At 45.1% G+C, this 23,559-nt stretch overlaps 1 protein-coding gene across 4 annotated transcripts in view; it reads left to right on the forward strand.

Moving 5' to 3' along the window:
- KLF12 (KLF transcription factor 12) overlaps positions 1–23,559 on the forward strand; it is a 519,184-nt gene that overhangs the window by 416,163 nt on the left and 79,462 nt on the right. For all 4 annotated transcript variants that reach the window (XM_075562976.1, XM_075562978.1, XM_075562975.1 and 1 more), the window contains one exon: positions 15,885–15,947. In XM_075562976.1, the coding sequence (XP_075419091.1) occupies positions 15,885–15,947 (63 nt within the window). The remainder of the gene's footprint in view (positions 1–15,884; positions 15,948–23,559) is intronic.

Here is a 23,559-nt window from a genome sequence, read left to right on the forward strand (position 1 = left end):
TCTCTTCCCGAGACCCCTCTGCCAGGGGATCAGTATTCTATTTATATATAAGTGAGATGACCATTTAAAGAGCCCAGAGTGCTCATGACTTCTGAAAAACGTAATTTTGGCAGCCCGTAGGGAAAAGGTCACACAGCATCATTGCTTAGTAAACTTGGAGACCTGGTGGCATGGTGAGTCATGATTTGGGCTATCAACTGCAAGGTTAACAGTTCAAAACCACCAGCGACTCTACAGGAGAAAGATGAGCCTTTCCCCTCTAGTCAAGAGGTCCAGTGTCAGAAGCCTAACAGGGGCAGTTCTCTGCTGCCATATAGGGTCTCTATAGGTCACAATCTACTCAGTGACAGTTGCAGTACACTATAACCAAGAAACGCTGGTGGCGATGTTGACTTAGCATTGGACTGCAACCACACAGTTTGTATTTCAAACGTAAAAGCTGCTCTACACGAGGTAGAGGCTTTCTGCCCCTGTGCGGAGTTACAGTTTCCTATGAATGAGAATCCACTGAGTGGCAGTGGGCATGGGGTCTTTATGCACTGCATAATCCCAGATCTCTCTCCTGTGTGCATGTGTGTGCGTGCTCTTAGAGTTGGAAGATGTTGAACGGGTGGGAAGAGACTGTACCAGAGTTTCAATTCTGGTACATTGCTTCCGATTCTGAGTGTAGTCCCGTCATAAGCTTTGTTTTCTTGTTTCAAAGTGGGGTGCGAGTGCCTGTCATCAGTCAGGTGTGGATTGATGAGGCCGTCTTGTCAACCCCTTGGCAGCGCCCAAGTGTACAGTCGGCTCTCGCAATGGAGGAAACACGCACGGACCCGCCCCCTGTGTGTCAGGGCTGTGAGCTGGCAAGGCTGTGCCTGCTGTCGTCCTCTCAGACGCGTTGCTCTTTTTACCTCTCACATTGTAAGACACTCCCTTTTGTTTGTCTCCTTCCAGCCAACATACAGAATTAGGGCTTGCCTTTTCTTTTTCAAAATTTGTAAAGAACTGAAGGGCATCTTTTACCCACTGAGCTATTCTCCCTTCATGGAAAAGCTCATGTTCTGTTCCCAATGCCACCCCTTTCCCACTGGGAAGCCTTACCCCACGCCACCCCCTGCCCCTGCAGTCTGACCTCTAATGGGCCCAGGTAGCTTTCTCTTGTCACTTCTTCACCCCTGCGCTTTATAGAAACTTTGGCATAGTGACTCTGCTTACTTCTGAAAGGATCTTTACTGCTGCGTTTCCTCGCTGCGTGACTGACTTCTGCTTCTCGTCCCATGATTCTATCGTTACTTCTTGTGCCGGACCCTAAAATGTGAACGAAAAGCCCATAATCCTGTCGATGTGGTTATCTCTTTAGAAATCTCATCCGTTTCATCACCTTTTGCTTTCCCCTCTGTTTAGGAACATCAGGTCTGTTTTGGTAAGTCTCCCTCCTGACTGAGGTGTTGTCCTGTTTCCAGCTGCCTAAGCTCAAAACCATATATTCTAACCGTCTTCTACTCCCTGAAAAAAAAACTCTCTTTATCCTCCACTGTCCCGTGTCAGCAGATAAAGTCCAATCTTAGGAGTTCCTCTGTTCCTTGCCCTCCATTCCTTCAAATCCTCTTTGACTTAGACGTCTGTTCTTCCACATATAAACTGTTAGAGTAGCCTCACGGTTGTCTAGCTATTAAACCACACCACTACCTTTGTCATCAAGCTGGCTCACACGTACAGCACATGTTTTAAGTGCGGTAGCCCTATTGGCCCATGCTCATACAGCAGGAGAGAGAAGAATAGAGGCTGAAATGGGTCAGGAGAGGGAATGAGTTTGAACATGATCAGTGTCCAAAGACCTATCAGTTGTAGAATTCAGGTGGTTTTTGGAAGTGCTGACACTTAATAGGCATCCAACCCACTTGATAGGCGTCCAACCCACTTGATAGGCATCCAAGAGCTGTAGTAGTCTGTGTGCTGAGCTGTGAACCCTAAGGTCAGCAGTAGAAATGGATCAGTCGCTCTGTGTAAGAGAGACGAGGTTTTCTGCTTGCAGAAAGGCGTCAAAGCTCAGAAACCAGAGAGGGAGCGCTACACTGCCCTGCAAGGGTGCTAGGAGTTGGCGTCGACTCGATGACCGTGGGTTTGGTTTGAGTGCTGTGAATCGATAAATTGGCACCTCATACTTCACATGTTCCCTGGCAGTCTTTGAAAGCACTCCTAGTCCTGCGGTTGCGGACTGGCCCTAAGTACCGATTTCCCAAATGCAGTGTCTGAATGGCAGGCCGGTGAGTTGCCAGTTCCTTTGCCATGAATTCTTCCAAGCTTCCGGGCCATGAAGTTTGGCAGTGAGGACACGGCCTGCATGGCTCTCTAAGGTTCAGGAGCTTTGTCATTCAGTGCTGAAGCTCTTCTCGCGGATACCTTTCCTTTTGATTTACACGGGGGCTGCTTAAAACAGGAAATAAAACCCCCAATAAATCAATATTTAAAATACACACATACGTTGCTTTTGAACACATAACTTAAGAGAATCAAAGGTAATGGTTATAGTTAAGTGCCAGATTAGGGATGTTATTTTTGTTATTGTTGTTGTTGCTCTTTGTTTCCTACCATTGGGAATTTCATAAGTGACATGTTAGCTACATGTTCTGATTAGAGCGGACGTCTCACCTTTAGAGTCCAGAGCACCATTTTCATCGTGTCTGTGAAGCAAATGATGTGAAATGCTGCCCTGCACTGAGGAAAAGTGGTGTGGCCTAGTGAGTTCTAACACCTTTTGGAGAGAAGGCTAAGTTGTAATAGCTCCAATTTGGGCTGACAAAGTGCCCACCTTACGTACTTTAGCTTTACCTCTTTCCCTTTTTTATCAAGCCTAAATGAGGCATCTGAAAATTAATGCAGCCGGAGAGCAAAAGCCTTAAGAATAATTCCTTCAGCCATTTCTTGACAGAGTTCACCTAGAAAAGGGGTTATCGATGAGACTAACGCAATAACTGTGCATCAGCATGCCTGCCAGTCATGCAGTGCCTCTAGCTCAATCTACACAATGGCCACACCAAAGAATTTCAGGTCCATGCATTAAAGGGCACAAACCTTAATATGCCACATACTCAACTCTGAAAAAATATTAGCTCAGACATTTATGTACGTGCAAAGCAAGGTTGGATTGACATAATTATCAGGGCATCTCGGGTCAAAGCAGGAATTTAGACTCTATGTTACTGAGATAGAGGGTCAGATTCTTCTTGACAATGCAAGGGGTAGGTAGCACAAGTACATGTATTACTAAAGGACAGCGTAAAAGGTAGAATGTATAAATACATATATGTAAAGGCAGGTATGTAATGACATCGCTAGTGAGACATATGTACTGTAACATATACAAGATATACTATGAAAGTCGCTAGTACTAGCTATCTAAAAGAATGAAAATGTACATCAGTATCAGCCAAAGATAAAATAGTTCCTACATGATCCCTGACGTCAAAATGGGTGAATAAGCAAATGTGGTAAAGACAGCTGATGGTACCTGGGTATTAGAAGAGATAGCATTTAGGGTCTTAAAGGTTTGAAGTTAAACAATCAACTATCTAACAGGGAAGCCACAAAACCCACATGGAAGAAGCACAACAGCCTGTGTGACCGCAAGATGTCCACAGGATCAGGTATCCAGCATCAGATGGCCCAAATAATCATATTGATGCAAATGAGAAGGGTCAGAGTGGAGACCCAAAGCCCATCTGTAGACAATGGGACATCCCTCTCAGAAGGGTCACAAGGAAGGAATGAGTCAACCAGGGTGCAGGATAGCACTGATGAAACGCACAACATTCCTCTAGTTCTTACATTAAGAACTCCCCCCCCCCACTATCATGATCCCAGTTCTACCTTACAAATCCGGGTAGCCAGAGCACACTAGAACAGATTAGAGCTCTCAACACACAGAATCCAGGGCAGATAAACCCCTCAGGAACAATAATGGGAGTATGGATACCATGAGGATAGGGGTCAGGTAGGGGGAGAACTCCAGGATGAATTTTCACAATGATTGATGTGTAACCAACCCCTTCCCCAGGGGATGGACAACAGAAAGAAGGGAGAAGGGAGAGAGCAGATGGTGTAAAATACGAAAATAATAGCAATTTATAATTTATCAAAGGTTCCTAAAACCCTTGAGGGTTGGGGAAGGAGAGAAGGAGGGGAAAAATAAGAGCTGATACCAAGGGCTCAAGAAGAAAGAAAATGTTTAGAAAAGGTTGATGGTCACATTGGTGCAGATGTGCTTGATACAATTAACGGATTGTTATAAGAGCTATAAGAGCCCCCAATGAGATGATTTATAAAAACACAACCAGTTCCTAGAAGAACGCGTTGTGTCTACTCTTATCATAGCAAGTAAAAGGCATTTTAAATTCTCTATATAATCAAACTGTTTTGGCAGTTAAAGAAAACTTGTGACCCCAGTGGAGAGATTTCACATATATCCCCCCCCCCACTGGCTCCCACTGATATTCCTATCGAGCATTATCCTCAGACAATTGTTCAAACCGGAAAATTCTCATTGGCACCACCCACTCTATTAACTACACTATGAACCAGATTCAAATGTTTTCCCCCTTTCTAACATCCAAAACAAATTCATAGCTTCAGAGGTAGGCTGGGTCTTCCAGAGAAACAAAATCAATGACATTCATTGATGTATAAGAAAAAGAATTTTGTGTCAAGGAAGCAGCCCAGTCCGTTCCCACTCAGGTCCCTGGGCCATATGTTAGCCTTCCAGACTCACAGCTGCTGGTGGGTAAGGCAGTCAGGCGAAGCGGGAGCTGGGAGATCATCCGCGAGTGGGTGCAGAGCTGAGTAAATGCCAGGTTGGCAGGAATGTGACGGGGTGCCTACAGGTCCCAGAGTCAACGGGCCACATTGGGCTCCGGCTCCAGAAGGCAGACCCAGGGTCCAAATAAGCAGGAAGGAGCAAGGCAAGAGAGAGGTCCTTCTCCAGTGTCTTCATCACTCGGCTGTGTCTGATCGAGAGCTTGGACTCCACCCATACCTCCCACAGATTTGATAAAGGTGACACAAAGTCTAGCCAATACAGAGACCCAACGGAGAGAATAGAACTGCCCCTTTAGAGAGAATAGAACTGCCCCTTGAGTCCCGTCTCGAGGGTGTAAATCTTTTCAGGAGCAAAAAGCCTGCTCTGTGTCTGCTCGCCCATCCCTGTCTTAGAGGTGAACGCATGAGCCCCTGCTCACAGATTTTGCTGGAGATGAGCTGATTAAGTCCAAAGATGTCTGTGAGCCCAGGATTTTGCTTGGAGAGCACCCACCCATCTCACTTTTCATCCACCCCTTCCATGGCGTCTCTCTCCTTCCATGGCGTCGCTCTCCTTCCATGGCATCTTTCTCCTTCCGTGGCATCTCTCTCCTTCCATGGTGGTGGTGAGGTGCCATCAAGCCAGTTCCAACCTATAGTGACCCTGTCCTCAACACAACGAAGCGCTGCCCGGTCCTGTGCCACCCTCAGTCATTCCTGTGCCTGACCCACTGTTGAAGCCACTGTGTCACTCCACCTCCTGAGGGCCTTCCTCTTGGTCACTGCTGCTCCGCTGTACCACACATGACGTCCTGCTCCAGGACTGTCTCTCCTGACACATGTCCACAGCATGTAAGACGAAGTCTTGCCATCCTTGCCTATGAGAGCACTCTGGCAATACTTCTTCTCTATATACACATTTTATTTTTTCCATCTTAATTGTTCATAATACTTGAGGATTATTGAGTTACCGGAGAAATTGAATGCCTGTTGTGAGTTCTTATTACTTTCCTTGTCCATATGTAGCACTACTTTAATAATTTACCATCTTTCATCTACTTTGGGCCAGTGTAGGGCCTGCCCGAGAGAATGGAATCATGAGTTAAACAGTTCCTCCTTGCCCTTGGTTAATCACACCTGTGTGTAACTGAAAGCTGACGCAGGCTGTTCAAGACAAACATAGGGAGTAAGGAACGTATATGATATACAGGGCCAGTATACGCGCAGTGAGATATTTGAGCAAGACTGAAGAAGTGAGTAAGTAAATAGGTCAACATCTTGGCGACCTGCAAGGAGGGATTTAGATAGCAGGCACAACACATCCAAAGACACTGAGCTGAGAGAAACTTGGGAGACCAGGGTGATTAGATCACAGATAGCCCATGGAAATCTTAAGAAATCAAACTTGGAAGTGGGCAGGGGCCAGAGCATAAGCTTTTAAAGCCATGTGGGGATTTACCGTATATACTCGAATAAAACCTGACCCGAGTATAAGCCGAGGTACCTAATTATTACCTGGGAAACCAGAAAAACTGATTGATTCGAGTATAAGGCCAAGGTGGGAAATGCAGGATGTGAATTAACACAGAGACCAGAGGGGACAGACGGGCACAGCCACAGACACATCCTTACCAGTTCAGGTGCCGGCGTAAGTGAATCACTACGGGTGCTTCTGCGAATTGGAGCCGTCCACGTCATAGGACGGCTCTGATTGGTTAGATGTGAGTAAACAAACATTCAAAGCCCTGTAGTGTCAGCAGGGCTTTGAATGAACAGCAGAGAAACGGCAATCACCGTGAGATGTTATACCTCGCTGGGGTACCATTGGCTCGTGTATAAGCCAAACCCCAGTTTTTCAGCACATTTTTTGTTCTGAAAAACTCAGCTTATACACGAGTATATACAGTAGGTCTGTTTTGTGAGATTGGGAGACCACAAATGGTACCGTGGAATGAATAAAATGTAAGAAAACAAAACCACATTTACCTTTGAAGAGTATCACTTAGGCCCCCTGGCTTAATTTCCAAATAAAATAGATAAGGGGACTAACACTAAGGTAGTACTACTGTTTAGAAGAGTCAACCATTTGAAACCAAACAGGCAACCTTCACTCAAGGTCAAATGTTTAGAACACAGGAAGGGAAGGGAAGAAGGGGGGATGGAAATAGGAAGGACAGGGAGGAAGTGGAATGAGTGCTTTGACTCTGTGGGGATTGCAGACAGTGCGATGAAGGGAATGGGCAGGAATTTTGAATGGAAGACTAATTTTTACTCTGTCAACCTTCACCCACCTTTGGTGGTTATCTGCTAGCTCAGATTGAGCTCATATTTAGCGTATTACACAAGACCCGCTCTAATCAGGCTTGTTATCTGATAAGCTCTTGCTACATTCTTTGACCCACATTCTCAGTCCAAGTTGTCTCTTACAAGTGGCCCTGACTGACCTTTGGTGTTCTTGCATGTTCTAGAACAGAGGTCGACAAACTGCGGCTCGGGAGCCACATGCGGCTCTTTCAGGATGTCCGTGTAACTCTTAAGTAAAATTGAAAACTGTTAAAGGCTATTAGGTAATGGTGATTTCATCTATTTGTAAAACTGATATATTTATGGCTCTGGAATAATGGTGTAAATTGTTGAGAGGCACAGGATTAGCTCCCCTGTCTCAAAAGTTTGCCGACCCTGCTCTGGAAGATTGTGTTCCTCTTCTGCCTTGGAGGAACTTACTCTTTCCACTGTCCCTCTTGATGTCCCACGGGAAGGGCCTGGCGGCTCCAAAGCCTCTCTCAGCTGCACCTTTCATGCACTGTATTGATCACATGGGATCATAAGAGGCTATTACTTACGTCCTCTGCAAGTCCTCTGTGTAGTTGTAGGCTTCCTGTTTGTGAGCAACATATTTGAATCATGCCTTTCCTCATCTGGCACAGTTCACAGCACTTAAGAGCCAAGAACTCATGGAAGAGATTAAAGCAGTGACTCACACTGGTTGTGTTAAGCATGGTTCTCTAGCGAAACAGAACCAGGACACTTATGAATATCTATCTATCTATCTATCTATCTATCTATCTATCTATCTATCTATCTATCTATATATATATATATATAAGGTTTGTGCAGCAAGGAGGTATATAATGGCTAATTAGTCCACACAGCAGAATAGGAGGTGCAGTTCAACTCACTTTCAAGGAACAGTTAATAGACTGAAGGTCCTTCAGCTCACCTGGGCTGCCAGTCCAAGGTCAGGGAAGCAGAAAGTGGAGTCTGTCCTCTGACAAGATGGGCAAATCTGGCCCAGCAGCTAGCAGACAGCAGGGTAGAGCAGCAACAGTCAGCGCTAGGAGCTTAGTGAAGCAGGCCTGGATGGGGTATCAAACTCAAGTGATGTACACAGCACATGATCCACCGGCTTCGAGCTCAAGCACTATATGCATCAGCAGCATGGCAAAGCAGGTGTTGGAGGAGCCTCCAGCTCTAGCAACAGGATCCATGGGTCGGCTTGGCCCACAGGTAGTGCAGCACACAGTTGAGGCAAAGAGCCAGCTCAGGCAGCAGGCTGCTGGTCCAGTCATGGGGAGGAAGAGAGATGGGATGCCACATCCGCAGAAAGGATTTATCTCTGTCTCCCTACCATCAAGCTTTGGGGTGCGGGGCTGCAAAAGCAGATCCCTGCACTTTATCCTGGATGTTGGGCTCTATTGTTGTTGTTGGGTGCCGAGAGGCTGGTTCCACGTCCTAACAACCCTGAATACAAGAGAATGACAAACTGCTTGGTCTTGGGCGCTCTGCACAGTTGTTCTTACGTTTGAGCCCATTGTCACAGCCACTGTGTCAGTCCGTCTCAGGTAGGACCTTCCTCCTCTGCGCTGCCCCTCTACTTCCCCGAGCATGAAGTCCTCTTCCAGGGACTGGTCTCCCCTGATAACATGCCTCAAAATCTGGGAGACAAAGCCTCACCTTCCAAGGATGGACTGTAGTACAGACGTTTTTGTTGCCAGCAGAAGCGCCGAAGAAAACAATTTTTTTTTCTTTATTGGAAAGGAGATAGTAGGCTCTATAATTTTGGGTACCTCTGGTCTAGTTGGAGAAACAGATAAACACAGATGTGTTGACGCTGTCTTCTCCTGACCTGTGTTGAGGAGCCTGTGCTACGAGAATGAAGACCAAGTTGGCTGAGACTCGGAAGCTGGGGGAGAAGGGAAGAAAGAGTCGGCGATGTCGTTGTCCCCAAAGGAAGAGATCGTGACTCATGAGTACGTATTACATGGGTCCTTCCAGTGATCTCTCTGGCTTCCTCATCTGCACAAGGGAATAAATGTCATCAATCCCTGGGAAGCTTGAGATTTTCTAGTATGCTTTATCATTATGTTTTCTGTGCATCGGTGGCACTTCAAAGATGAAACAGTTGCAGTCCAGTTGGTTCCGACTCCTAGCCACCCTGTAGGTCAGAGTAGAACTGCCACCGGAAAGTGTCCTCGGATGTCACCTTTATGGAAGCAGCCTGCCACAGCTCTCTCATGCCGAGCAGCTGGTGGGTTCAAACCACATCCCTCTGGATCAGCTCCCCACCAGGCCCCCTTTTATGACACCCACCCACTGCCGTCCAGTGAACTCTGACGCCTGCAGCCCTCCAGGACAGGGTAGAGCTGCCCCCCTGGATCTCACCACAGTGGAAAGCCTCATCTCTCTCCCACTGAATGGCTGGTGGTTTCAAATGGATGACCTCGAGGTGAATAACCCAGCCTGTAACCCACTACACCTCCAGGACTCCCTTGATGGCCCCGGACCAAAACAGGATAGTAAAGAATAAAACGTCACAATATGAATTCTGTAGCACGTTTATGTTCACCTACTTTTCTAAAAATAACAGAAGCTTTTCATGAGCTAGTGACTAAGTATAAGGAGGCTGGGGGACCTTAAAAATATAGATGGGTTAATCTAAGCCAAATAAGCCAAGCCATTGCCATTGAGTCTATTCCAATTCGTGGTGGCCCCGTGTGTTCCAAACCAAACTGTTCCAGAGGGTTTTTCCTGGGTGTGATTTTTATCGAAGCGGATCACCAGGCCTTTCTTCCATGGTGCTTCCAGTGGGTTAGAACTACCCACCTTTGAGTTATTACAGGAGGACAAAGGGTTTGTGCCCCCAGGTACATGTGGTGCTCACTGTGGTCCTCTAATCACTGGCTGCGAATATAAGGCTCACTAACATGCTAGATTCATTCATATTTTTATTTGATGGAGTGTAGAGTTTACGCATTAAAGTAAAAACATCTGAATGATTCCAAGCAATCAAGAAGCCTTGTATTCTGTACAGTTATGTGTAAGAAAGAAAACACATCAACCACTGTTTTTCAGCAATCTTCCATGTGGTTCTGTACTGGGAAAAGACTTGTATTTAGTAATAGTGGAATTGTTCCTAAGATTAGTGTTTTCTTTTACAGCTGTAGTAAACTGTATTATTAGAGAGTACACTGATATTCAGTGATCTGAACTATGTATGGATAAGAGTGTGAACTGTTTTTTATTATATATGATAAAAAGAAAAAAATTGGAACTTGGGAGGTGAAAATCACATTTGTGCAGAGTAATTGCTAATCTTGATATAAAATGTCTTATCTTACTGGAAGAGTAAAGACCTTTAAGGAAAATATTCCTATCCCATAAAAGGACAGTTTAGTCTGCTCTGATGTCTTTGGATGGTCAGCGGTCTCTGCAACATGTCAGGTGTGACCGAAACAAAGGGCGGAACCACCGGGCAAAAATAATACTTTCCTTTTTGAAGTTGGCACGATATGAGGAGGAACCTTTCTGTGTGTTTGGGAGCGGTATTCAGAGAAAATGTCGGGCAAGAGAAGGAGACGTGGGAGTAGTTTGTAGAGTTCGTCTGCAAGGGGCTAATACGGAGGGAGCGAGGGAGGGAGGGTAGCCGCAGGAGGCTGAGGAGAGCAATCCCGGAGGGCATGCCTTCCATCTGGAGGAGAAAGGGCAGAGGCAAGTGACCCCTAGGCCACACCACCACTTAGAGTTTGAAAGAAGGTTCCAACACAGGCGGCAGGGAAGAAAAGAGGAGCAGGACGGTGGCACGGGTGCTCTTTCCAGGATGGCACGAGTGTCACTTCAGTCCCTTGTGCTCAGGCTCAGAGAACAATGACACCCGAGAAGTAGCCGTTAGCTTACTGACCATTGATGACTGTGGTGCTAGTGGTTTCCTGGGAGGGGGACACAACCCGAATTGGATCGGGGTCTGCAGGAAGTGGGAAACGAGGAGGTAACTATGGCTGGGATTAATTGATGCCTCCGTTTGGTGCATGGTGATTTAAAAAGCAGCACTAATAATGAGGAATTTGCATAAACAATTGAAGGGTGAACGCACTATATTTCTTATAAGCATCTGCAAGCTCATTATTGAGCCCAGCGCCGATTTTAAGCCAGGGAAACCAGCGCTTTCACTTTGCATCCACTTACTTTATAGAATTTTCAATTGCGCCGAAGTAATTGCAAGGTCTCTCAATTAAGCCCTGGCGCTAATTCATTCTATTGCATCCTGAGGATGGGGGGGTGGGTAGGGAATGGGGGCTTGGCAAATTACCTAATCTTGATTTCTCAAGAATGCAGATTCTATTACTATAAGGATAAACTAAGATGATGTAGCTAAAATATTTCTTATGGTACGAGGTACGTAGTAAAGCCATAGCCAAGCCCATAGGCATTGGTTAGATTCCTTTTCAAGAACAGCTCTGTGCAACAGGGAACTGCTGCTGCAAAGGCCTTTCTGTCACTTCACTGCAGGCTGGGCTTCACCCACCGACTCTCACGTTAGCAGCTGAGCACAAGCCGCTTGACCGAGCCCAGACCTGGTCGAGATGAGCACGGAGGACTCAGTCAGTGGGAGAGATTAGGGATCACTAGCATTACTGCCTTGGTCTTGAATGAATCGAAAGTGAATGTGGTGCAATTTAATAACTAGACGGTAGGTCTTCTAATAAAAAACAAACACCACCACCAACAACAAAAACAATAGGGAAATGAGATGCCAGAGGGTAAGCCCTATTTTATGAACAAGAGTATTTGTTTAATGTCTGTTAAACAATATCTATTAAGCAAATACTCTGTTTCTCTTTGGTCTCCCCTTTAAATGTAAACCCAAGTAAGCACATTCGGGCTATCAGCGTAGCCTGGCTCTTGGGAGCACGTTGGTGACCCAGTGCTTGGATTTTTCTGCATATTCCGGTTCCATCTTCCTGTCTATCCTGTCATCACTGCTCAGGATATAAACTTGACTTGCATGGGATGCTTCCCAGGTGCCGAGCACTTCCTGGTTGTAAGCACTTTACAACTAAGTAAATCCTTTGACTCTCACAGCGCTGGGAGGCAGGTGCCCATTGGACAGGTGAAGAAGCTGAGGCACAGAGAGCTGAAACACCTTGCTTAAAAGGACACAGCAGTACATGGCGAAGCTGGGATCCAGTCCCACGCAAGCTGGTCACCAAATTTGCATTTCTGTGCAGCCATCCTAATTTCCTTAGAGCGGTGGTTCTCAGCCTCACTAATGTCGGGAGCCTCATGTGGGGGTGACCCCCCAACCATAATATTATTTTTGTTGCTACTTCATCATTGTCATTTTGCTACTGTGATGAATCAGGCAACCCCTGTGAAAGGGTCATTCGACCCCCAAAGGGGTCGCCACCCACAGGTTGAGAAATGTTGCCTTAGAGGCTAGGAAATTGATTAAATTGTCACACGTTTTATTCAGCTCAGTTCATTAAAAAAAAAAAAGGGGGTGACCGGTCACCTTCCCAAGGAATTTATTGGTGGTTAGTTGCTAAGCCTTAGTAATGTGTACTGGGCGTCCAGCCTTCGCCTCCCACCTCCAGCCACAGCCTTTAAAGACGCCCAGGTCTGTGCTGGAAGGCAGAGTGGTTGCAGTCTCTTGATTAGCTAGAATCATCATCATGAAAATACAGTTTGAGGGTCAGGTCCTTGGATGCTTCAAATCCAGAGGAGGAAGTTTTTGAATTAAGATGTCTAAAATGTTCTCACATGCTTAGCAAGTGAGCTAAATTAGGCGCCGCATTGGGTAAAATTATAAACATGCTGTCTCGTTCCGATGACTCAGTGTATATAAATAGAACAGTTGGTATACACGGCCTTAATGATAGAGCTTCTCTTTCCTCTGTAAAGTAAATCACCCAATGTGAACATTCCCACCTGACACAGACTGCCAGTCTCAGAGGATCCCATTGTTATACTCAAAACATGTTACATAACATCCAAGATTTCCCTTTTCTTCAGCCTGGTGATTTCGATGTTTTTTCTCTTTATGTCCCCCCACCCCCTTTTCCTTTCCATGTCCAGCGGTGAGGACTAAGGCCTGAAACCCTTTGTTACAGAACCGAGTGGCTTAGCAGTCTTCAAGCCTGTGTGAGGCTAAGAGAAGAATACTGAGCCTTCCCTGCGAGCTTCCTGCCTGGATGCAGGTGCAGGAATCAGAGCTCATGAATAATGCATGCCATGCAGATGAGGCCGTGGTTGCTCCTCCCTGGGGTTGGCGGTGCTACCTGCCTGGCTGCAAAGAGATGACTCTGGAAGCTAGATGTGGAAGGAAGGGAGACCTTGGCAAAAAGGGTCTCGGTCTAAAGCCTGAGCTCACAAAGCCACCCCATGTCCTTTGACTAGAGAAGGGACGATTTCCCCAGCGGCTGGAATGCAAACCAATTCTGTCTGACCTGCATCATCCAACGGGAAGAGCTCTAAAATGTCCGTGTATTCACTTTGGGACGAGGGTGAAAACATTTCTTCATTTAAGAACTCATTTGTCAATAAACTCTGACTCAGTACTTCTTTGAAAACTACTCACTATCATAGAAATTGTCTCCTCATGAAATTTAGCTATACGGTGCAGATACCTGGTGACTATGGTAATCCTGTACTAAACAGTCCCACCCCCCTCCCTTTTTTCTTTCATGGATAAACCCAGCGATCATCAGAGGCTGGGATATAACTGTCAATAAGGAGAACGTTTCCATCCCCAAGCTCCACCTGGAGGGAACAGGATGAACAGAAACCCGGCTTCCTTGCTTAAGGAGAGGGCGGTGGTGTTTAAAAGGATGCAGGGCGGGAGGAGCATCAGAGGCTGGTTAGTCCTTAGAGTCTTGTAGGCTTGGGGACAAGGGCAGGTCAAAAGGATTGTGTGCATTCTCTGCAGGTAAGAACAAGAATGATTTGGGGCTCAGATGTCTCTTTGGAAGTTACTTATTCCAAGCATACAGGCAGGAAGATGGAAAGAAAGCATCGTCCGAGTGCTTTCTTACTGCACATTTTCTCTCACCCACCGGCCCCCAATTTGGGACACTGGAATCTGAGCTGGCTTTCATTTCTGGCTGAGTCTGTCATTTCCGCTGGGCCCCAGCCTGGCCCAAAGCCAAGACCAACAGGTGATCCTTGTACTTGCAAAACAGCAGGAAGTGGGCCTTGCTTGACTGAGACCTTTCACCAGAGGGGCTGGCTGGCCTCTGTCCATCTTTCTGCATAATTAACACCCCCTCCCCCATGAGGAGCAGAGACTCTGTGCCCAGCAGCTCAGCTGCCACCTCCATTGAGAAGTGCTGGGAAGAAAAGAATGTTAATAAGGGGCGTTGGAAGAAGTAAGCCTTCCTGGGGCAAAGTGCCCCTGTTCTGAATTTACAGAAAGGCAGAAGGAAGAACCTGGTTGTTTTGAAATGATTGTCACTTTGTAAGTAGTGCCACAAAGGACTGGCGCTTTAATGAACTTTGGTGCTGTTGGTTCCAACTCGACTTTAAACCCATTCTAAAAGCCCCTCCCCCATTTTAAAAAAATTCCGTCGTGTCTCGTATATATAATATCTGAAGCATGGTGAGTGACAGTAACAAGCTCAAAAAGTACCTACATCTTATAAACCCTATGACGATAGAAAGTTGGCAGCAAGGATACATACAGGAAGCTAGGGCTAATGTGCCTGGGAGCAAGCCCTTGCTTTCCAAGGAGCCCTGATTGGCACTGGCATCAGTTGACAGCTGAAACCCCCAACCACCCCTTGGGTGAAGGAAAAGGCTGTCTGCTCCCATCCTGCAAACCCTATGCGAGCTGGCTTTTATTTCTAACCGAGTCTGTCATGTAGGGTCCCTCGGATGGCAGATTGGGTTTGGGTTTGGGTCTTGCTTCTTAAAAGAGTTTTAAGTCTAGATGTTGCAGGGTGCATCGGTATTTAGATGGTCTTGGGAGCTAGAATTAGAAAGGACTCATTGAAGGTGGTCTTACTTAACTCGTAACCACCCTATACCTGGCTAAAATTAAGTATACAATAGCTTTTCTGTTGGAGATGAGACAGGGCAAGGGCGATTTGGATAGATAGAGCATGGATAGAGTCCACGCCAACACCTTGGAACTACATTTCCCAGAAACCCTTGCAACCCCATGGGGGTTCTACAGAATTTCTTGCAGAAACCCATAAGAATCCTTGATGTACATAGGGGGAGTGGGGCAAGAAGTACTGAGACCAGCACGATAGCTGGTAAGGATTTCTTCCTCCTAGGAGTTTATAAATAACATTCTCTTGCGATGCCCTATGTATTCCAAAAGTAAGTCTTTCTCTTAGTAAGACCTGAATTGCAGGAACACATGGAATGAAACTGTTTTTTTGTGGGGTGTTTTTGACTTTTTTAAAGTGGTCCTGCTTCTGGGGGAGGGTCTCCAGGGGTGTGCTTATGCATCAAGCTGAAATCCGCAAGGTCAGCAGTTCGAAACCACCAGCCATTCTACGCCTGTGCAAATGTAGGGCCAGTTTTCCCCTGTCCTGTAGGGTAGCTATGAGTTGGTATTGGCTTGAATTTGGTTTTGTTTTACTTTGCTTCTGGAGGTGTTCACAACGAGCATGATGGGAAATCCAGGCTTCATTAAGAGTGATAAAGATGGGAAGAGATGCAGGCCTGCAGGCATAGAAGTTCACGAAGAGATGATCAAATTCAAGGAAATTTCCTATCCAGGGAATACTAGAGAGATTGATTTATACACCAGATGCCTCGTTTCTTTTCATTTGGAATTGGAAATACGTTTTTCCACTGATTGGGTTCCTCTCCTCTGCCTACAGGGTACATCCATCACCAGTATCGAGGGTGCGTGGAAATCGGATGAATAATCAGAAATTTGCTTGGTGAGTATAAACTCTTTAAGTTTTGCATACTAGAAAGTGACAGGGGAAATTTGAAGAGAGCCACATGAGGACTTGTTTTTCTATACTGATGCATCTCTTCACTGGAGTTTGCCCTCCTCTTTGAGACAGCTTTGAATCAATATTAAGAAAGCCGCATTCCAACTCAAATCATCTTTCAAGAAAGTGTGAATTCAGCAATTTTTCTTTCCTTTTAACTTTTTATTGTGAATTAGGTGGAGCTAACAACAAATTTCCTTGACAGCTATTTACAGAAATTATCAATGACTTATTACATCAGAAGAGAATGTTCCTTTTATTGAAGATACTCCTGGCTGTTTAATGAGATTTGGGTAACAACACAGATTTTTGTCAAATATCAACTCTTAATTTCTTGTAACAATTTTCACAGTAAGCAATCCTGTTACATTCATTTTGTGAATGGATATGTAGATACATTTTCCTGACTTTGACATGTGCATTTATACAGCACCCTGCCCCCCCCAAAAAAACCCAATCTCCTTGTACATTAGTTTCCTATGACCATTATGTAATGATATGATATATGCATTAAATACAAACTAATGAAAAGAAAATATATAGTATAGTCCATATGTTCCCACATTATTTGACCGATTGCCCTCTACTCAACATCCCTCTAGCATTTAAATACTTTTGTGCTATAGCCCATTATCCAAGATAAAGTGTAGGTATCTGCTTCTGCAGCCCTCACCCCCACCCCCAGGGGGTGCAGGATTGTCTGTTTTGGGAAACACTGGTAGAGTCTTTATTCAGAGTTTTTGTTTGTTTTTATTTTGGACAATACTATAATCTTTCTTAGGTGACTTTAGTTCTTAAGCTGTAACATCAGAAACAACCTAAAAAATTATTTCAGCCACAAAACAACTGTTGATTCTTGAAACCACAAATACATTTTTCACGTTCACCATACAATAGGAATAAAACTGTATACGCAGATCCTTATTGACCCACATTACCTCGTTCCACAAATACAGCTTCTTGACACATAATGCAGGTACAAAAAGAAGAGTCAAGAAGCCAACGAGAGCGAGAGCAAGCTAGAAAAACTGGTACTGTCTACTGCCTTACTTGTGAGATGAATGGAAATTCATGATCTCCATTTTTCTTCTTGAACTGTGTTTAAATGGGATTTTGATAAAAAGCCATTATTTTTTTAAGTATGGGAAGATGATTGCCACAGATTGAACTTCCAAATTAATTTTATACCTAAAAGTCAGGATTATTTTTAGAAACAAAATAATGATCCTTTGGATTTGAATAGTGTCTAATCAGCTCGTCTCTCTTCCTCCATTAAATCTAATTATCCCTCACAATAGTGTAGAGCTGTTGTTAAACATTATGCTTTTCTTCTTCGCAGAGGGAGAAGTGCTGTACAGGGTACACAGCCGTGTGCTCACACACTGCCTACAAGCTGGGCAACCTCCGTGGGCTTTTACAGTCACTAGTGCATGTTGTCCACCATCTGAACTGGAAAGATGGGGGCACGTATAATGATGCTGCTGGTCCAGTGACGAAAGAAAGGGGGTAACCAGGCCCATTTCTTGGTCGTGTGGAATGTATATTCCTTCTCAGAACAAGTCTTACCACCAAAGAACTTCATTTTGTGCAGAGAGTATGAAACGCTCGCGTGAAAGGCATAAGCTGATAAAGTACACAATTGTCAGCCAGGAAATTCTGTGACCACGACTTCCTTCTTCCTGACTGGCTGGGAAGCACGGAGTCCGGTGTACACCGTCGTTTCTTCACTTTTCCTTCAGAGAGGACTGAGTCCGGCCGGCTTGTCGCTGCACAATTCATAGGGCATTATTTGGTTAACAAATGTAAACCACGCTTTTGTCCAGAGAAGTGACCTATAAACAAAAAGCACTACTACTACCCTTCAGAGAATTCAGCTGTTACGCCTTCAGCAACATTATTTGTAGCCCAAGAAGACCCATAGGAAGCACTAGGTTGACAGAGAGATAAAACATGGGTTCTTTCCTCAAGGTGCTTAGTATCGTAAGGAAAGATGTGTCTGTGTCTGTGATAACATTTTAGATTGTTTGTGATAGACTTATGTGTTATATATGCACAGTCTATGTAAGGAAGCGCACTAAGGAAATACATTTACACCTATTCCTCACTCATCGACTATCTTGTTATCCAACATTTTGTGTTTACAACCATTGGAAACTGTTTACTTAAATCACCTTTAAGCCAGGTAAGGATTTCATTTGTTTTGAGTGAAAGAGGTCCTTTCTCCTGTGTCCAGGCCAATCATTATAATTGAGTAAAGCGAGTTCTTAAATGTCAAGTAGTTAAAGCAAATGAAAGAAATGCTGAGTTACAAGAGCAGAAGACTCCACAGGTTGACCGAAGGAGACTAAGTATCATAATGGAGTATGCAGAGACCTGGCACTTTTCGAGTTGAAAGAACTGATGAAAATAATCCAAGTCTTGAGTTGAAATGTTGAAGGATACCGAATGACACCAAAAATACCAAAAGGCATTAGAAGTCACTGGATCAAAAGTAATTAGTAGCAAAAAGAAAAAACAACAACCAAAAAACCCCAATTTCAGAAGGTAATCAATGCTCAATCGCCCAACGTAGTGCAGATAAAAAGTCAAGGTGCATTGAAAATAGTGGCAAAATAAGACACTAGGAATTGCTAGAGTACCTCTTGTGATGTTTCAACAAGTGAACACAAGCCTGGACTCACTAAGACAAGAGAATTGGAAGAGAGCTCCCAGATGAACACACTGAAAAAGATCCATCGGGATGCCCATTCCAGCGAAAGCTAACCACTGCCCCAGCAAGGCTGCGCCGTCAAGCCTTCCGAGGGCCCGCTACGGCGCCAGATCGACTTGATCTACGTGCTAACTCCCAAGGCTTACTGAAGGGCAATGGGAACTTCTTGCCGAATAGATTTACAAGTCAATAAAGAATATCAAATTACTTTAAGACTCATTTAATTTTCAGAATGAAAGGTTAATGAAAGGTAATCTAGGCCAGACATAAACTCGGTCCATCCCAAACCCTCTCCCCTCAGTGCGGATGGGAGGATTCATGAGGCCTTGAAGGTCCAATCCTGTACTTTTTATTTTGTGTTTTATTATCAGGCATACCTCAGAGACGGTGGGGTCCAAAAAGAGGCTGTTGAGATAAAGCTAGTCAGATTAATTTTATAGTGTCCTAGTGCACAGGAATGCTCTGCTCACACGAGAGGGCCATCTGTGAAGTGTGCAACCGCATTATGAAAAAATTCGGAATCTTGTCAGAATTAACAAAATGGGACACCGAGGCGTAAAGGGAGCGCCTGCTCTTGGAAAGATGGCGCCAGTGGACTTGCTTGGCACTGGGTTGCCACAGACTCGGTTAAAAGGAAAAGCAAAAGCAGTATCTGTGGAGCCCAGTAAAGCAGAGTACAACGAAAGGAGGGGTGTCTTTGTCACATCTCCCCTCTTTCCTTTGCCACTGGACATAAGCAGAAGTCCCCACACCCTCCTTATTCAGTAAAGTTAGAGCATTTGTCATGCTTTCTGCTTTTAAACATTTGTTGGAAAATGAGCGAAGGGCTTTTTTACATTCCATCATTCATACATTAGTTTCATCTCATTCATTTCAATTTCCTCAATCTAACACCACCCATCCCACCTCCTCCCTTGGTTTCCTATGTCCATTCCTGCTTCCCTAGCCCTTCTGAACTGTGTTCTTAGGGATATTGTATCCCCCTCAGCACAAATGCTTCCAAATTCTAAAGTATGCACACATCAATCGTGTTTATTGTTCTCTGTATCAAACTCCCTGCCATCAAGTCCATGCTGACTCATAGTGTCCCTGTAGGACAGGGTAGAACTGCCCTCATGGGTTTCCGAGACTAACTCTTTATGAGAGTAGAAAGCTTCTGTTTTCAACTGGTGGTTTCAAACTGCCGACCTTTTGGTTAGCAGCCCAAAGCATAGTCACTGCGCTATCTGGGCTCCTCATTCTCCCCAGAGACCTGTCTGTTGTTTGGCTGCAAATTGAACGACAGGAGTGATGGCAGAGCATTTGATTTTGAAATTGAATGGACACAAAAATAACCCGGGCTTCTTGGAGTGTCTAAGCAAATTTTCCACGTTGCTTGCGAATAATCACTTTTGGATGCGGAGGTTTTCTATTTTATACATTTTTGTAGAAGGCAGAAGTAGCTGTTTCACATTTTACTGCCTTATTGTTCGACACACAGTGCTTCGATGAACTTAAATATTCATATGCATATTGTAAATGTTAGACATGACTTTGTAGGCACTTTTCAGAGAGGAAGGTTTTTATCATAAAAATAAGAATGTTCCTTCTTGCTTAAGCCTTTTAACCTCTTAGGCATGTGGCATGGGCCCATCCGAGACTTGAAGATGAGGGTGGTGGACTTCCCTATGTAGTATTTCTAAATGTTGCAGCCAGCAGAGTCAGAGCTGTAGAGGAGACCCAGGGATTATAAGATTTGCTACCTTGTGTTGCTTTGTTCTCTGGAAGTGCCAAGACAAAAATAAATTTAAAAGGTTGTATGTCATCCCAGGCCTGTGACCACCTGTTTCAGGGTTTTCCCGCTACATGGGAAAGTCTGCCTGTGCATCGAGCAAGAAAACACAAGGACTGCCTGGTGTGGATGTTCACATTCATTAAGAGCTCAGCAGAATCCTTTCTCAGTCTGGGCAGTGATTGTTGGATTTGATGATAGGGAGAGAGATGAGGAATGGCCTTACGAAGACTTCACTGTCCACTTACTCCCTGACAAATGTCTCCTCATCATCTGGCAGGTCCTGGCACACTCATTATTTATAGATACTATTGATTACGTTGTTTTAATTACCAGAGCCTGCCACTGCCTTCCGGACTTGCAGGAAATTATGATATGATAGGATGTGAGGATGTTAATACATTTGAAACTTCCAATTACTGGGATGTTTGGTACCGGCGATTTGTCTAATCCAGAGGAGTTATTAAAGTAACCACTTTGATGAGCGGCAAGTAGCAGGAGTTTTATCATTGGGTTTTCCTCGGAAATACACGCTCATTGATATTTGTTAACCAGAGATCCACAAAAGGGCTGCAGCTGATATATTGTATATACTTGTGTATCAACTGAGTTTTTCAGCATATTTTAAATGCAGTTTTGTGGTAAAGTTAGGTGCCTCGCCTGATACGTGGGTCGGCTGATACTGGAGTATATACGGTAGCAGTGAACCCGTGGGCGTGTTCTCCCGGTACAGTTCTGAATTCCAGTGCCACGCCTTGTCTCCAGGTGTTGCTACATCTGAAATCCCTCCAGACTGAAAGTTTGGTGGGAGGGGAAAGCGTCAATACAATGCAGTATCTGCCATTAAGTTCCTTCCCTACTTGCTCAAATGAACTTGTCGACAATTACGGATATTTCAGACTTGTGAGTCATCCTTCAAATTGACCTTGCTAAAGGACTTGGCTCCACTTTCCTTAAGTTCACTGTCACTCCGAATTTCAGCAGGAAGAGCCCACGGTGAAGCCGTTTCACCTCTCCATTCGTATCAGCGTGTTGGTCTCTGGTGCTGCCTCAGGCACAATAAAGATGATTGGAAGGAATAGTTGAAGTAGATCATTTTCTTAATTATAGGAGAATGAGGGCTGTAAGATCACACTCAGCAATAAGGTTACCACTTCAGTGAGATGTCTTTCTCTTAAGAGTCTGTGAATTCTATGTTTTTTCTTCCGTCTTTACTGAAAATCTGATGTCTGAAACCACAAGGCGTGTCAGGATCTTGCTTTTGGTTGATTCCTTTTAAGAGTTATTTATTTTGTTTTGTTTATTATTTAAAAGGTCACTTTCTTGGGGGATCTTACAGCTCTTATAACAATCCATCAGTCAATTGTATCAAGCGTATTTGTACCTATGTTGCCATCATTATTCTCTAAACATTTACTTTCTATTGAGCCCTCGATAACAGCTCTTCTTTTTACCTCCCTTACCCCCATCCTCGCGACCCTTTGATAAATTATAATTTATTATCATTTTCATATCTTACACTGCCTGCTCTCTCCTTCCCCCACGATTTCTGTTCGTCCCCCTGGAGGGGGGTGAGTATGTGTCAATCATTCCTCTGCCTCGTAGCCCCGCCCGACGCACAGCAGAATGGCCGGTGCCGCCCTCCCAGTCGTCTGAGCCCACTGTCGCAGCCCCAGTGCTGGTTCATCACTGTCACGGTCCTCCTTTTGTGTGTGACCCTCCCCCCTCTTTACCAGGTGAGATGTCCCCTCCCCCAGGTCTCTTCTGAGAACAGGCTGGGGGCCATGAGACAGCCCTGCTGTAGATGCACGCTGTTCGGGAGCTCTCTGGCTGCCCTCCTTCCAAGAGAGATTTGTTGACTCTTCTGCCAGCCCTCCGTCTTTCCCCTGGGCTTGGCCCACACCGTAGTTCCCGTGGGTCAGCTGGTGATGCCAGATGTGGTTACAATCAAATACCTCTGTTCCAGTCATGATTTCAACATGCACAGGGACGATTGGTCCTGTCTACAAAATGACTGGTTGAGGAGTTTGTGCTTTGGAGCATATTTCTCCGTCCATGCCAACCCACAGCCAAACTCGCAGTCTTTGAGTCGATGGCTCCGCCTAGCCGCTGAACAGAGCAGAGCAGAACTTTCCCTGTGAGTTTCCAAGACCGCGACTGGGCTTGGGAGTAGAAAGCCACCCCGTCTTTCTCCCAAAGGAGCGGCTGGTGGTTTCGAACTGGGGCTTAGCCAGTCTCAGCACAATGCGTCATCATGGGTGGCTCTAGGAAAATGACTTTAAGATTTGTATAGTGATTTCAATTGTGTGTTGGCTGTCGATACAGTGCTCTGTTACACAGAGTCCCACGTTGCAAATAGGACACCACTAGGCAGAGGTGGTGGTGAGATCCCAGCCAGGGACCCCTCAAAAGACACACCCATGATCTGTTTCCATAAGGTCACTGTCTGGAACGCCCCACAGATGACAGTTCTTTTCTGACACACACACAAGGTGGGAGCCGATGTGATGGTCAGTTAACACCCCCGCCTCCATCACAAGCCGTGTCTCACTAAAGTGTTCAGATGTACTTTAAACAATGGCCATGTTGCAATGAAGTGTGAGGAGTGAGGGGACGCAGGGAGTCATTAAATAGGTCTTCTTGCATTTTTCCCAAACAGCACCCAGATCATGTGAGACACTCCGAATGGCTGTCTCCCCGGGTTCATTGTGCTCCCGAATGGGGCCGGGAAAAAAACTGTGACCCATGTGGAACCTTATGGAACTCATGATAACACTGAGAAAAGTTAGTCATGTTGTAATGAGTACATCACATTTAAATGAATATATATATATATATATATAAAGATTTAGATCTATATACCGTCTTAGAGAAGCCAACCCCTTCCTTAGTCTGCCTGAGTGTTTTCCAGGGTATCAATGTGTTCGTCCTGAGACTGACTACTAGCCATAAAGCCAAACTGTCCTCTCAACGTGTCTTTGAAAGAATAAGGACTCACAAGGGGACACAGTCCCAAAGCTAAGTGTGTTTGCAAACACGCTTGGAACCCTGCTCAGCCTACTGCATCCTCGGGG

Source organism: Tenrec ecaudatus, chromosome 11 (genome assembly GCF_050624435.1).
Source record: "Tenrec ecaudatus isolate mTenEca1 chromosome 11, mTenEca1.hap1, whole genome shotgun sequence".
Taxonomy (NCBI): Eukaryota; Metazoa; Chordata; class Mammalia; order Afrosoricida; family Tenrecidae; genus Tenrec; species Tenrec ecaudatus.